Source organism: Culicoides brevitarsis, chromosome 2 (genome assembly GCF_036172545.1).
Source record: "Culicoides brevitarsis isolate CSIRO-B50_1 chromosome 2, AGI_CSIRO_Cbre_v1, whole genome shotgun sequence".
Taxonomy (NCBI): Eukaryota; Metazoa; Arthropoda; class Insecta; order Diptera; family Ceratopogonidae; genus Culicoides; species Culicoides brevitarsis.
Genome location: NC_087086.1, coordinates 36370467 through 36384275, shown reverse-complemented (window position 1 = coordinate 36384275; position 13809 = coordinate 36370467). Strand labels below are relative to the sequence as shown.

The following is a 13809-nucleotide window of genomic DNA, read 5'->3' as shown; positions in this document are numbered from 1 at the left end:
GGCTCTAATTTATCATTTTTAATCATTTTATAACTCAAAACTGCTAAAAAATTGAAACTGAAAAAAAATTTCCTTTGACATGGTTCTTGATTTAGTTTTTTTTTCTTTGACATAGTTTTGAAAACTAAATCAAAAACTGTGTCAAAGCCATTTTTTCTCAAATTTTGCTCCAAATGGATAAAAATTTATCAGAGGGCTCTAATTTATCATTTTTAATCATTTTATAACTCAAAACTGCTGAAAAATTGAAACTGAAAAAAAAATTTCCTTTGACATGGTTCTTGATTTAGTTTTTTTTTTCTTTGACATAGTTTTGAAAACTAAATAAAAAAACTGTGTCAAAGAAGTTTTTTCTCAAATTTTGCTCCAAATGGATAAAAATTTATCAGAGGGCTCTAATTTATCATTTTTAATCATTTTATAAATCAAAACTGTCTAAAAAATTAAACTAATGGTTTTGATGGTTCTTATGCTTAAAAATTGAAAAATACGTAAAAATCTAAAATTTTCCCGATGCTCGAGAATTAAACATATCGAGTGAATGGAAACCCCAAATTATAAATACCGGAAAAATTCAAATGTCAAAGAACAAAAAATCCGTTAATTGTTAAAAAATTTTATTTTTTTTATCACTTTTAGCTACCTACGACGACGTTTTTTTCATGACATACATGTTAATAGCATCTGGTTCGACACTAACTCTAATAGGTTTCACTTCGTAATTCTCGTTGTCGATCGAATAATACAATTCCTTGTCTTCCGTACTCTCGACAGCGGGTCGAATAACGACAGATCTCGCATCAATTGTCTTTTCTGGCGTCAACGGAAGGCGATTCCATACTCTGGACCACGAATTTGTCATAAAAGTGAATCCTTCTTCGCCTTCTTTGCCCAACTGGATCTTCAAATGAGGTAATTTCGCATCGTCATCTTCCAAATTTCGCGTTATGACTTCAAATTCTGTCGGCGCAACTTCAAGTTGATGCGTCACGGAGCAATTTGGGTTTTCAATTTTGGAAAAATCGGGTCCGACAATCACGGGCTTCGATCGGGGCACAAAAATACTCCACCAACGTTTGTTTTGCGGCTTCGGAGGTTGGAAATTCACGCGACAATTGCGACATCCGCTGCATGGGTCTGTGAATTCGAGAGAAGCTTTGCACTGCCACGTGATGTCATCGCTAAATGCATTGAACAAAAATGCTGAATAGTCTCGTAAGCCGCCAAAATACCAATATTTGTCACGTTTGCTCATGATGTCACGAAAAGCGCCCCATTTGAGCGACCCAACAGCGTAAACGGGCTTTGGTTGCGTTTCCTGATCGATTATTTCGATTTTCATGGTGTCACGTGGTTCGACTTGCTCGCGTACGACAGAAATTGCCGCATTTGCCAAAGCCTCGACGTTCTGAACTTTGCTCGGATTCACGACATTGAAGATTTTTTTCGCCACGGAGTTGGTTCGACCTACGGGCAAGACGCCGATCGGGCAACGTTCGTGAGGCGCACGACGACATAAACCCGTGACAGCTTCGGAGAGAGTTCCTTCGCCGCCCGCAACGAGAATGGCGCTCGGGAGTTTCGGTAAGTCTTCGACGTAACGACGAGCATGACCTTCAGAGTCAGTTTTGACAATTTCGACGAGAAATCCGCCCAAATGGAGAATTGGTTCGGCGTACGATTCGAAAGTTTCCTTTGCCTTCTTTTTGTTGGCAGCTGGGTTGAGGATGACAATGACGCGTTTTGGCTCGTGCGGTATTGGAAGAAGTTGATCGCCGTAGATTTTTGCCTCTTCGCAATATTCGCGCATTAAGTTGTTGATTCTGGAATGAAACAAATGAGAGAAAATTTGTTAAAAAATTTTATTTTTAACTAAAAAAGGTAAGATTTTATTTTTCTCTACATTTTTTTGTATAAAATTTAAAAACTTTATTAAAAATTGATAAGAAATTTTATTTTTAAAGGATTTAAATTTGAATTATTTTATTTTTATATTTTTTTATTTTTTTTCTCTAAAATTTATAGTTTACTTTTTTTTAATCTTTGATTTAATTAAAATTTTTTAAATTAATTAAATTAAAAATTAATTTTAACTGAAAGAATTTTAAAAAAAATAATATAAAATTTAATTTTTAAAAATTTTTTAATTTTATTTAATTTTTTAAATAAAATTTTAATTTTTTTAATTAATTAAAAATGAAATTGAAAAAAATTTTAACTCAAAGATTTAAATAAAAATGATAAAAATTTAATTTTTAAATTAAAAAATAATCAGCTTAATGAAAGAGAGATAAAATGTTTTTTCAAATTTTAATCTACAAATTTTATAATTTAAAAAAAATCAAATTTATTTAAAAATTTTAAATTATTTTAAATTATTAAAATAAAGTAAAAATTAAAAAAAAAAAAATCTTAAAGTATTTAATTTTTAAAAAAATAATTTTTGTAAATATTTAAGTTATTTATATTAAATTTTTTTTTTTTTTTTTTAATTTTAAAAATTGAAGAAAATTTTTAGTCAAAAAATATTTTTTTTAATTCTACAAAAATTTAATAATTAAAAAAAATTAAAAAATCTTAAAATATTTAATAAATAAATATTTTTCAAAATTAGGGAAAATCTTCATTCAAAAAATAAATATATTTTTTTAATTTTACAAAAATTTTATAAAAAAATAATTTAAAATAAAATAAATAAAAATTTAATTTTTAAAAAATTAGCAGTTTAATAAAAGAAAGCTAAAATTAATATTTTTCTAAATTTTTCCAATAAATTTTTTATCTTTAAAATTTTTAATTTAAAAAAATATTAAAAAAAATTAACAAAGTTTTAATTATTTAAAATTATTAATTATTTTTGTAATTAATTTAAAATATGAAATAATATAAAAAAAATTAAAATTTTTAGTAAAGGAAGCAAAATTAATTTTTTTTTCAAAAAAATAAAAAAAAAATTAAAAATTGACTTTTATGAATAATTTAATTTATTGAATAAAAACCTAATTTTTTTTCTAAAACTCTTTATTAAAAAAATACATTTTTCTCTTATAGCCTCAAAAACTGCAAATGATCCATGAACCTCAAATACTTCAGTAGCATCTTCGGCAACGGCAATTGCATAACGGAAGACACAAATTCATTATCAGACATCCCTCCTCCCCTCTTTCTACTGAAAATCTTCTGCCTAATTTTATTCCTGCACATTTGCTTCAACGAGTGAACCACAAAGCAAAAATTCGTGCTGTACTGCGTCAAATTCTGACTACAAGTATGCGTAAAATATTCATTAAACTTTGTCAATTTTTGAAAAAACGCCATTTGACTCTCCGTCGCTAACACATGTTCCATCAAATTCAGGTCTTCTATCAACGAATAATGGTCGATAAAAATATGACTCGTAAAGGGAAGCAGCAATTCCAGCATCGCATGTTCTCCATGAACGATTTTTCCGCTGCAAAACTTCTCGATGAACTCAATTCCGGCAGCATTAAAATTTATTCCGAGATTCAATTCGAACAGAAGTTTGTACAAATCGAAGATTTCCTGAAGATTTGCCGGATCAACGTTAAAAAGCGCGATTTTTGTTGCCAATTTCCAACTTGAAAAATCAATCCCGGTCGCTTGGAGTTCAAAAAGTACATTTTTTAAGACTTTTTGTTTCGTCTCACAGGCAACGGAACTACGAAAAACTGCGGTAAGTGCTTCAAGGAAGGTATCGTTGCAACTAAGGGTCCTTATAAAATCCCGTAAATTTTGTTCGTGGACCTTGTAATTGTCGTGCAGGACCAAAATTAGGTACAGCGAATGTCTTTGAGGCTTCAAATTAGTTAAAAAATCCGCTACGAGAGCATGTCGATGAGGATTGTAAGCCGGATCGAGGTAATATTGCTCCACAAATCCATGGGCGACGTCAAATTTGCTCGCTTTAATGCTCAAATAACAAAATTTGAACACATTTCTAAAGTCATAAATCCCATTTTCAGCAATAAAAACCCCTAAACAATCCCTCAAATACTCATAATACTGCTGAACATCCGTTTCATCGCATTCAACGACGGTTTCTTCGATTATCCTGCCGGGTGTTTTTCCGTTCATATCTTCAACATTGACCAAAGCGCCCATTTTTTGCACCAAAAACTTCATAATTTCGACATTTTCCGTGTCATAACTCAACTGATAGTAATTATATCGAACCGTATCATCAACTCTAAAGGCCGCATAATGCAACGGAGTCTCCTTAAAAATATTCTGTCGGTTCAAAAACGAATTTTTTTCAACGAGAGCCTTGACAATGTCCAATCTGTGATGCTGCACGGCGAGATGTAGCGGGAAAATTTCATTCGCTGCGGGAAAATTCACCAATTTCGGGTCCGTTTCCAGCAAAATGAGGACAACATCGAGCGGGACATCCTCAATTGTGCATGCGAGGCAGAGACAAGTGTACTCCTGTTTGTGATTTCGCGCGTACAAGTCCAGAAAATCCACGAATTTGAGCACTGTGCGAAGATTGGCGACACTTTTCGTGCGAACTGTGAGATGAAGTACCGAATCCAAGGTATTTTCGATGCGAAATTTTTTTAAAGCTTGTTTATCTTTTTCCACAGCGTCAGAAAGGCAGGAATCCAAGCCGCAGAGATTTTCCGTAACCAAGCAGTGGGTGAGGCGTTCTGTGAAGGAAGAGCTCATTTTCGTTGCGGAATTTTTTTATGGAGTTACGAGATGTGCGAAAAGTCTTTTTTAGCTGAAGAAAAGGCGCATGCGTGATTTTTTTTATTTTTTGAAAAATTCGTTTTTTAAATTTTTTTTAACCGGCTTAACATTTTTTTAAAATTTTAAAATTAAAAAAAAAAATTAAAATTAAAAAAAAAATAATATTTTTTTTAAAAAATAAAAAAAAAAAAAATAAAATAAAAAAAAAAAAAATAAAAAAATTAAAATTAAAAAAAAAAAATAAAAAAAAATTTAAAAAAAAAATTTAAAAAAAAAAAATTTTTTAAAATTTCAAAACTTAAAAAAAAAATTAAAATTAAAAAAAAAATAAAATTAAAAAAAAAAAATTTAAATAAAAATAAATAATTAAAGAAAAAAAAAATTAAAATTAAAAATCAAAATTGAAATTTTTAAAATTTTAAAAAATTTTTAAAATTCTTTAAATTTTTTTAACAAAAATCATCAAATCTGATGAAAATATGTTGATTAAAACCCATTAAAAGGGCAATAAAAAAATCTGAAGTCATAAATTTAAGTTCAAGGTCATCAATGAGGTACGTTAACCACTTTAAAAAAATAATTTTTAATATTTTTTCTCGTTTTAGACCTTTTAAAGCCAGAATCGAAGTAAAAATCGCTATTTTTAGCTACTTACTCATATTTATCCTTTGCATAAGAGACTCCGTATGCGAGGGCACATGCAGCAAAAGTCGATTTCTTCCAATTATTTCTTATTGTCTTCGCCCATCGTACGACGAATGCCATTTTAAGCCTCCTTTGACGTCTCTATTTCCTTCAAACAACCTTAAATTATTAAAAATTAACTAAAATTATACATTTTTCTAATAAAAAAATTATTTTTTTCAGAAAACCCGTATTGAGGCAGGAAAAAAATCAAAACAATCAGACGTCATTCGAACAAGTTCCGAACCCAAAGTAAATTTTTGTCATATACGTCACTTTCACCGGTAATCTTTTGGGTGTCTCGATCATTTCGGGGACATTTAATGCGAATTTTTTGCCGTTTCCGTACTTTTTTGCTCAAAAATTCCAATTTAAAAAGTTCTAAAACTAGAATTTCATCAAGGTTTGATTTTTTTTCCCTAAAAAAAAATAAATTTTAATATTTTTTTGCTTTTATTGCAGTTTTTTGTGCACCATACGTACATTTGCAAGTCATTTGGAGAGTCAGAAGATGTTGAGTAACAAAATCCAGCCCGTACATTACGACTTAACGCTCAAACCGAACCTAAAAGCGTTCACGTTCGACGGAAAAACGAAGATTAAACTCCGTGTCGTTGAGGAAACCTCCGAAATTGTGCTCAATGCCGTCAAATTACGCATCAGCAGTTCATCTCTCATTGTAAAAGGAGGCAAAGAAGTGTCCCCCAAGGAGACAAAAGACTCTGAAAAGGACGAAACTGTCACTTTTTCCTTCGAAACTCCTTTAAAACCCTCGGATGAGGCAGAATTCGAGGTCGAATTCAGCGGGGAGCTCAACGACAAGATGAAAGGCTTTTACCGCAGCAAATATTTCGTCGACGGCGATGATGAACCTCGTTTCGCGGCAGTGACGCAATTCGAAGCTACCGACGCACGTCGCTGTTTCCCCTGTTTTGATGCGCCCGAGTTCAAGGCAACGTTCGATATCACCGTCATCGCCCCAAAAAAACTCGTAACATTGTCAAACATGCCGGTCATTAGCGAATTTGAGCAGGATGGCGACCATAAAGTCGTGAAATTCGATAGAAGTCCCATCATGTCGTCATATTTGTTGGCAATTGTAGTTGGGGAATTCGATTTTATCGAAGCCAAATCCGAAGATGGGGTTCTTGTTCGAGTTTATACACCTTTAAATAAACAAAATCAGGGCACCTATGCCTTGGATGTCGCCGTAAAAGTCCTTCCGTATTACAAAAATTACTTCAACATCGGATTTCCGTTGCCCAAACTCGATTTAATTGCCATTGCGGATTTAGCTTGTGGCGCCATGGAAAATTGGGGACTAATAACCTATCGTGAGACGTTACTCTTGGTTGACCCAAATAACACTTCTTTACTGAAAAAACAACATATTGCTCTAACCGTCGGACACGAAATCGCCCATCAGTGGTTCGGAAATTTAGTGACGATGAAATGGTGGACGGATTTGTGGCTGAATGAGGGTTACGCCAGTTTCAGTGAATTTTTATGTGTGCATTTCCTGTTTCCGGAATTCGATATTTGGACGCAATTTGTGACGGATATGTACACAAGAGCCTTGGATTTGGATTCGTTGAAGAGTTCGCACCCGATTGAGGTTGAAGTTCAGCACCCGGACGAGATTGATGAGATTTTTGACGAGATTTCGTACAATAAGGGGGCTTGTGTGATCCGGATGTTGCATAATTACATCGGGGACGAGGACTTCCGGAAAGGTATGCATCTCTATTTGAGTCGCCATCAGTATGGGAACACCAAAACGGAGGATTTATGGAAGGCATTTGCTGAATCGGCATCAAAACCTGTTACCCAAGTGATGACTAATTGGGTAAAAAGTGTCGGATTTCCCGTGGTTAGTGTTACAAAATCAACTCAGCAGGGAAATAAGCGTGTTTTGAGTCTCAAACAGGAGCGTTTTATCGCTGACGGAAGCGAAGCCGATGAAAAAACCACGTGGATGATCCCAATTAGCATCGCGACGCCCAAAAAACGTGACGCCTTGACGTTTGTGTTTGATAAAACCACAACGGAAGTCGAAATCGAAGACGTTTCGGAAGCGGATTGGATCAAAATCAACCCGGGGACTGTCGGATTTTACCGCACGCAGTATTTGCCGGAGATGTTGGAGGCATTTGTCACGCAAGGCGTTATAAAAAGTCGAGTTTTGCCGCCGTTGGACCGCTTAGGGCTCTTAGATGACCTTTGTGCGTTGATCCAAGCTGGAAAAGTCTCGACCGTTGAACTTTTCAAACTCCTCGATGCATATCGCGATGAAGATAATTACACGGTGTGGCAAGCGACATGCACAAATTTGCATAAATTGCAGTTACTTCTCTCGCATACGGATTTTAGCGAGAAATTTAACGAATTTTGCGTGAATTTGTACACTCCGATCGCGAAAAAGCTCGGATGGGAGAAACGCAAGGACGAGAGTCATTTGGACACACTTTTACGTCCTTTGGTATTAGCTCGTCTCATTTCTTCCGGGTGTGAAAAGACAATTTCCGAAGCGAAAAAAATTTTCGAGGAACAAGGTACGAACGTTGATGCCGATTTACGTCAATTGGTGTACAAGGCAGTAATGCAAACGGGAAATCAAGCAACTTTTGATGCCATGTTGAAGTTATATCGCAACGCCGAGAGCCAGGAAGAGAAAGATCGCTTCGGACTTGCCTTTGGAGCGATTCGTGACACTGCTGTCTTGAAAAAAGTTTTGGAATTTGCGATGTCAGGCGAACCGCGATCCACGGAAACGGTTCGGATCATCTCCGCAGCTGCCATTAACACAGCAGGTCGCGATTTGACATGGGAATTTTTCAAACAAAACGCCAGCGAGTTCCAGAAAAAATATGAGGGCGGATATTTGTTGTCGTGGATGGCGAAAAGTTTGACGGAAAATTTCGCGTCGGAGGAAAAAGCTGTTGAAGTTGAGAAATTTTTCAAGGAAAATAATTTTCCGGGTACTGAGAGGACCATTCAACAAGCTGTCGAGACGATTCGTTCGAGCACGAAATGGTTGAACCGAGACAGGGCGTCGATTGAAGCTTATTTGAAGGGAATTTAAAAAAAAATTTGAAAAAAAATTACATTGAATCACTTTGAGTGAGTCAACTGAGTAAACAAAAACGGAAACTAATTATCTTGTCAAAATAAAGCATTTAAACATTATTTTGCCTTTCTCTCTCGCGCGTTTGTACGTATAGTAGAGGTTTGTTAATGAAACACTTGGAAGAGACAAAAGACAAGAACAATGATAAAGATGATTATTTTATACAATTTTTGTGTAGACCTTGACACTCTCGTGTAGATTATTTACCTTCGTTTCGTAGAACATGCAATTTTTTTAAATTTATGGTTTAATTGTCTAATGAGACTCTTTGATTTTAATTTACATTTAATTCATTGATTATCATAATTTATGTGATTTTTAATTTTTTTTTTTTTTATTTTTATTTTTTTAAAAAAAAATATTTCATCGATTGTTTTCGAGAAAAATTATTTTTAAATTAAAATTAAAATTAAATTTAAATTAAATTAAATTAAAATTTAATTAATTAAATTTAAACCCAAATAATTTTTTTTGATTTAAAAAATTTTTTTTTAAATTATTTTTTTTGTCAACTTTTTCGAAATTTTGCGTTTTAATTTATTTTGAATTTTAAATTTATTTAAAAAAAAGAAATTAAAAAAAAAAAATTTAATTATGTCTTATTTCAAAGGTCGAAAAATTCGTTTTTGTAGAACGGTTTCCGCTCAAAAATTTTTTAATTGGATTGCTTTTGATTTACAGGAGCCATTTAAATTTTTTTCATAATTTTTGAAAAAAAAATTTTTTTCTTATGTCCAATTCAAAGGTCGAAAATAAATTTTTTCAAATTTTGTTTTAATTTTTAATTTTGTTAACTATTAATTTTTATTCAAATTTTTTTATTTAATTTTTTTTTTTTTTTTTTTTTTTTTTGAAAATTTTTTTATTAAATTAGAAAATATCTTTTGGCAAAATTTTGTTTTGGAAAAAAATTATTTAAAGATACAAAAAAAATTGTTTTGAAAATTAAAAAATTTTATTATGAGGGCTCACATAAGATTTTAAAATTTATTTTTAATAGTTGAAGATTCAAAAAAAAAAAACAAAAAAATATTGCGTTTTCGATGATACAAATTTTTTTGTTTTTTTTTATTTTAAAAAAAATTTTAAGTCTTATTATGAGGGCTCACATACCGATTTTTCAAAATCTTTTGTTTTCTCCGTCTCAAATTGAAGGTTTTGGCAATTTTGAAAAAAAAAAATTTTTTTTGGACTAAAAACGACTTTCTTTAAATTTTGCGTTTTCGAAAAATAAAAAAAATTATTCTTATTAAGCTTTTTTTTTTAATAACTTTTGTAATCATTCTCCGTCTCAAATTGAAGGTTTTCTACCAAAACAACTTTTGTTTTGGACTTTTTCTAAAAGGAGCCATTTCCGATGTAAAATTTAAAGATGTCAAAAAAAAAAATTATAAAAAAATTGATCTTTTAAAATTTTAATTTTTTCAACTTTTGTAATTTTCTCCAATTCGAATTTAATTAAATAAAATTTAATTTTCAAAATTTATCAAAAAATAAAAAAAAATAAACCTGAAAAAATAATGAAAAAAATTAATTAAATCATAACTTTGCAAAAAAAAAAAAAAAAGTCATTCCCATGAATTATTTTATAACTGTTCTTTATTTCTTTTGCACATTTGTTGCACTTTTGCATTGCACAAAAAAAACATAAAAAATTTAAATAAAATTACAATAACAACAACGCTGACTAGTTAATATCTAAAAATCTTAAAAAATATTCAATTTACACTCGTAACAGCAGAAAAAAATAATTTAAACAACTCATTTACCGCCATGACTGTGGCCCGAACAATATTCCGTAATTTTATCGGATATGCAATCGAAAACGTCAAAGGAGACTTCACACAACGGACCACGAGATGGAATATCGTTACGATTGACCTTGTGCTTCTTCGATGCTCCCTTTAGGCAGGTATCGACGGCGCGTAATGCATTCATAAAGTATCCTTGTTCGTTGACGCCTTCAGTGTAAAGCGACACTAAACCATCGAGCGTGGGCCATCCGTTTTTATCGACTGCATCGTTTTTGCGGTAAATGCATTGCATGAGGCACTGAAAGGTAAGAAATTGATTTTTATTTATTTTTTTTAAAAAAAGTAATTTTTTGAGCTCAAAGTCTATTAATTTAATTTAAAAATAAAAAAAATTTATTTAAAATAATTAATTTATTAAAAAATTTTTTAAATTAAATCAAATTATTTTTAAAAAAATATATAATAATTATTTTTTTTAATAATTTAATTATTTTTTTTATTTTTTAAATTATTTATTTTAAATTTTAATTATTTATTTTAAAATTAAAATAATTAAAATAATTAATTATTTAATTTTTTTTTAAATTAGGTAGATTTTAAGTTTTTTTCCTTAATTTTTGAACTTTTTTATTTTTTTTACAATTTTAATTTTTAAAATTAAATTAATTATTAATTAAATAATTATTTATTTAATTTTTTATTTTTTAATAAATTTAATTTTTAATTTTTTTTAAATTAATAATTTAAAAAAATATTTTTTTTATTAAACTTACCCCTGCGATCCATTTATCTTCATGCGAAATTAACGTTGGATGGAACCAATCACTTGACGCATCTCGTCTCGATCGAGTAATAGCTTGCGTCATTTTCGGTGTGGTTGGAACATTTTGTCCCTTTTTCTGACTTGCTTCAACTTCACTATCGGGAATTTCCTCAAATCCATGAGTTGTATAAAAATCTGGATGGAACTGACTTTGAGGATGATGTTCACCAAAATCTTGAACAACTTCCAATGGTGCTTCGTGATTGTTATGTTGTTGTTCATGTTGCAAAGCATGAGCCTGAGCATGTAATTGTGCCTCCAAATTCTCGCGGTACTCATGATAAAGTTGCAAAGTTTCCTCAATTAACTCAATTTTGACTTCTTCTTGACACTTTTTAATCGTTTTCTCGACTTTACTCGACATTATCGGCGCCGATAAACATCTCGTTTTCTACGAAATACCGAAAAATGTTAATTTTTGACCCAAAAAAATAATACAAAAAAATCTGTTGCAAAATTTTTGCATTGATTTTTTTTTTTGTTTTTACGCACAACTAGTCTCGTCTTCATTTCTTACCTTTCCCCATTGCGATTGACCTTGAACATTATGGTTACAACATAATCCACAAATATATAAGATGACCAAAAATGTCGTTGACTTGTCGATGGAATTCATCATGAAAGCCGGTATGCAAAGTGTGCAAGATGATCGACACAGACAGGTAAAATTACTTCACGTTTGTCAATTTTTATTTTAATTTTTTTTTCAGTTTTTTAAACGAATGACAATTAGCCGAAGATAGTCCGAACGTGACCAAGTGCAATGAAAGACTGAAGTGTTTGATAATGCGTTTCAATATTAGAGAGCTGAGCAAAGTAGAAGGAGATGATAACGAACGGACAGAGTGGGGGGAAAGTTATGGATTGGAGAAGATCATGAAAGTGAAATGATGTTTGTTGGCAAAAAATATTGTCTTTGAAAATTTATTTACAACTTACCTTGAGAAGGGGCAAGAGGAAGTAACGACTTCAAGTATGCCGTATTTAGATGCAGTTTTAGATGTAAAATTAATCCTAATGTCAATGTTTTTCACATGCAGAATTTCATTCAATTCAATTCAACTAAACTTTGTTTGGTTTAATTGTTATGTTTTTATGACAATTGAAGGGCGTTTCTTTAGAAAAAATGTTCCAGCGTGGTTTGTCCGTTACATAAAATTAAAATTTCTATACTTAAAAAGGTAAGTTTTAATTTTTTTTGTTAAAAAAATTAAAAAAAAAAATTTTATTAAATTTAAAAAATTCTTTAAAAATATTTAAAAGAGTTTTTCAGGTAAATATAAATTAAGATTTGATCATGAGCCCATGGAAAAAATTCTGCTGATATATTTTCAAAAGGAAACTTTCTTGGATCAACAGTTAAGTTTTATACAAATTACTTAATTAACCAAGAATTAGAAAAAATAAAAGATTCAAACCATTAAAAAAAAACGAAATGATGAATATAAGACTTCTGAATTCTTAGAACATAAGACATAAAGATAAAATGACAAAGTCGTATGGATTCTATTCTATTAGCCATCAAAATTTTTTCTAATATGCAAAAGATACAAAAATTCAGACATACAATAAGGAATTTACAAAGACCACTGTATCAGAAGTACCTTCAAATGAGGAACAAATATTGAAGCAATGGGAGAGATTTATAAGTGTATGCCTTGATTTGATATTGGAAACGAATACGATATGAATAATGAACTCAAAGTCAAGCTATTTTTTCTACTTAAATTACTCAGCAAGGAGATCAAGGAGAGAAGATCAACATGGAGTTCGGATGAAGAATTACGTAAATTACGTAAACTACATCTTCCAAATGGCTCAAAAATAATATTTTTTTTTTGGTCTCATACAAGTTGAAATGATTACATTGCCAAAAAAGAATAAAACTATAAAATTTTAATTCAAGTTTCTTGATTTCGCTTATGTATATTTAAAAAATATTAAAATATATAAATTTTATTTGTTTTGGCTTATATTAGTACAATATTTGTATCAAAAATATTTCTCTTAATAGAAGAAAAAAAAATGCGCTCACATTAATTTTTAAAAAAATTAATGAGAAGTTTTAAATTTCATTTTCTAAAACAAACCATGAACTTGATACAAAATATTTTTACCAAAACAAACCTCTAAATTCACATGTCACTCAACAAAAATATGAAGGAATTTCCTTTACAAACAATTTAATCATAAATAGCGTGTCACACAAATATGATTTAAAAACATTTTAAAGTATTTACAATTAAAGAAACAACTCACTTACATTTTTGTTGAAAAGTTCAAGAAGACAAGATAAAAATCAAACAAGTGTGACTTATCTTTGCTTTTCATTTCCTCAATTTTCTGGGTTATTATATTTGCTCTTTAAAGGGCGATTGTTCAAAATCTCATAAGAGACAATTTAGATTCAATCACAAATTCTAGACAATACAAATATTTTTCAATTGAATGAATTTCGAACGTTTGATGTTCTTCAATATCGCTTAAGTTGATCATTCAACGAAAAAAAAAATAATTACGAGTCTATCGCTCTCGGAAGGAAATCAATCTTTAATTCTCACCTCCAAACGCATTACAGTTTTTATTTTATTTCATTAACAGTTAACTATTTCTACGATTGGGTGCCTTACTAATATTGTAACTTGTAAAATCAGCAATGCATGAAAATGTAAAAGAAGACGTTAATTTGGCTGTCTTCGGTATTTTGTCGT

The 13809-nt window shown here is 30.6% G+C and overlaps 3 protein-coding genes across 3 annotated transcripts; 1 reads left to right on the top strand and 2 right to left on the bottom strand.

The window, feature by feature from the left end:
• Nucleotides 1-602: 602 nt before the first annotated feature.
• On the bottom strand, nucleotides 603-5598 carry LOC134829442 (acylglycerol kinase, mitochondrial). Its single transcript, XM_063842509.1, has 2 exons — nucleotides 5366-5598; nucleotides 603-1823 (listed from the first exon to the last, which is right to left on the bottom strand). Exons 1-2 carry the CDS (start codon nucleotides 5473-5475, stop codon nucleotides 644-646), a joined length of 1290 nt encoding a protein of 429 aa, XP_063698579.1. The 5' UTR covers nucleotides 5476-5598; the 3' UTR covers nucleotides 603-643.
• Nucleotides 5599-5679: 81 nt separating this feature from the next.
• Nucleotides 5680-8574, top strand: LOC134829943 (puromycin-sensitive aminopeptidase). Its single transcript, XM_063843255.1, has 2 exons — nucleotides 5680-5797; nucleotides 5857-8574. The coding sequence occupies exons 1-2, from the start codon at nucleotides 5718-5720 to the stop codon at nucleotides 8474-8476; spliced, it is 2700 nt and encodes an 899-aa protein (XP_063699325.1). The 5' UTR covers nucleotides 5680-5717; the 3' UTR covers nucleotides 8477-8574.
• A 1694-nt stretch (nucleotides 8575-10268) lies between these two features.
• Nucleotides 10269-11741, bottom strand: LOC134829047 (uncharacterized). The gene is made up of 3 exons (XM_063842038.1): nucleotides 11616-11741; nucleotides 11049-11489; nucleotides 10269-10573 (listed from the first exon to the last, which is right to left on the bottom strand). Exons 1-3 carry the CDS (start codon nucleotides 11715-11717, stop codon nucleotides 10283-10285), a joined length of 834 nt encoding a protein of 277 aa, XP_063698108.1. The 5' UTR covers nucleotides 11718-11741; the 3' UTR covers nucleotides 10269-10282.
• Between the last annotated feature and the right edge of the window lie 2068 nt (nucleotides 11742-13809).

Coding starts and splice junctions, on each gene's coding strand:
- LOC134829442 (XM_063842509.1), bottom strand. CDS start 5,475: ATGGCATTCGTCGTACGATGGGCGAAGACAATAAGAAATAATTGGAAG. Junction 1,824..5,365: donor TATGCAAAGGATAAATATGA/GTAAGTAGCTAA, acceptor GTTTCATTCCAG/AATCAACAACTTAATGCGCG.
- LOC134829943 (XM_063843255.1), top strand. CDS start 5,718: ATGCGAATTTTTTGCCGTTTCCGTACTTTTTTGCTCAAAAATTCCAAT. Junction 5,798..5,856: donor AAAACTAGAATTTCATCAAG/GTTTGATTTTTT, acceptor CTTTTATTGCAG/TTTTTTGTGCACCATACGTA.
- LOC134829047 (XM_063842038.1), bottom strand. CDS start 11,717: ATGATGAATTCCATCGACAAGTCAACGACATTTTTGGTCATCTTATAT. Junction 11,490..11,615: donor GTCAATCGCAATGGGGAAAG/GTAAGAAATGAA, acceptor GGTATTTCGTAG/AAAACGAGATGTTTATCGGC. Junction 10,574..11,048: donor AAGATAAATGGATCGCAGGG/GTAAGTTTAATA, acceptor CTTACCTTTCAG/TGCCTCATGCAATGCATTTA.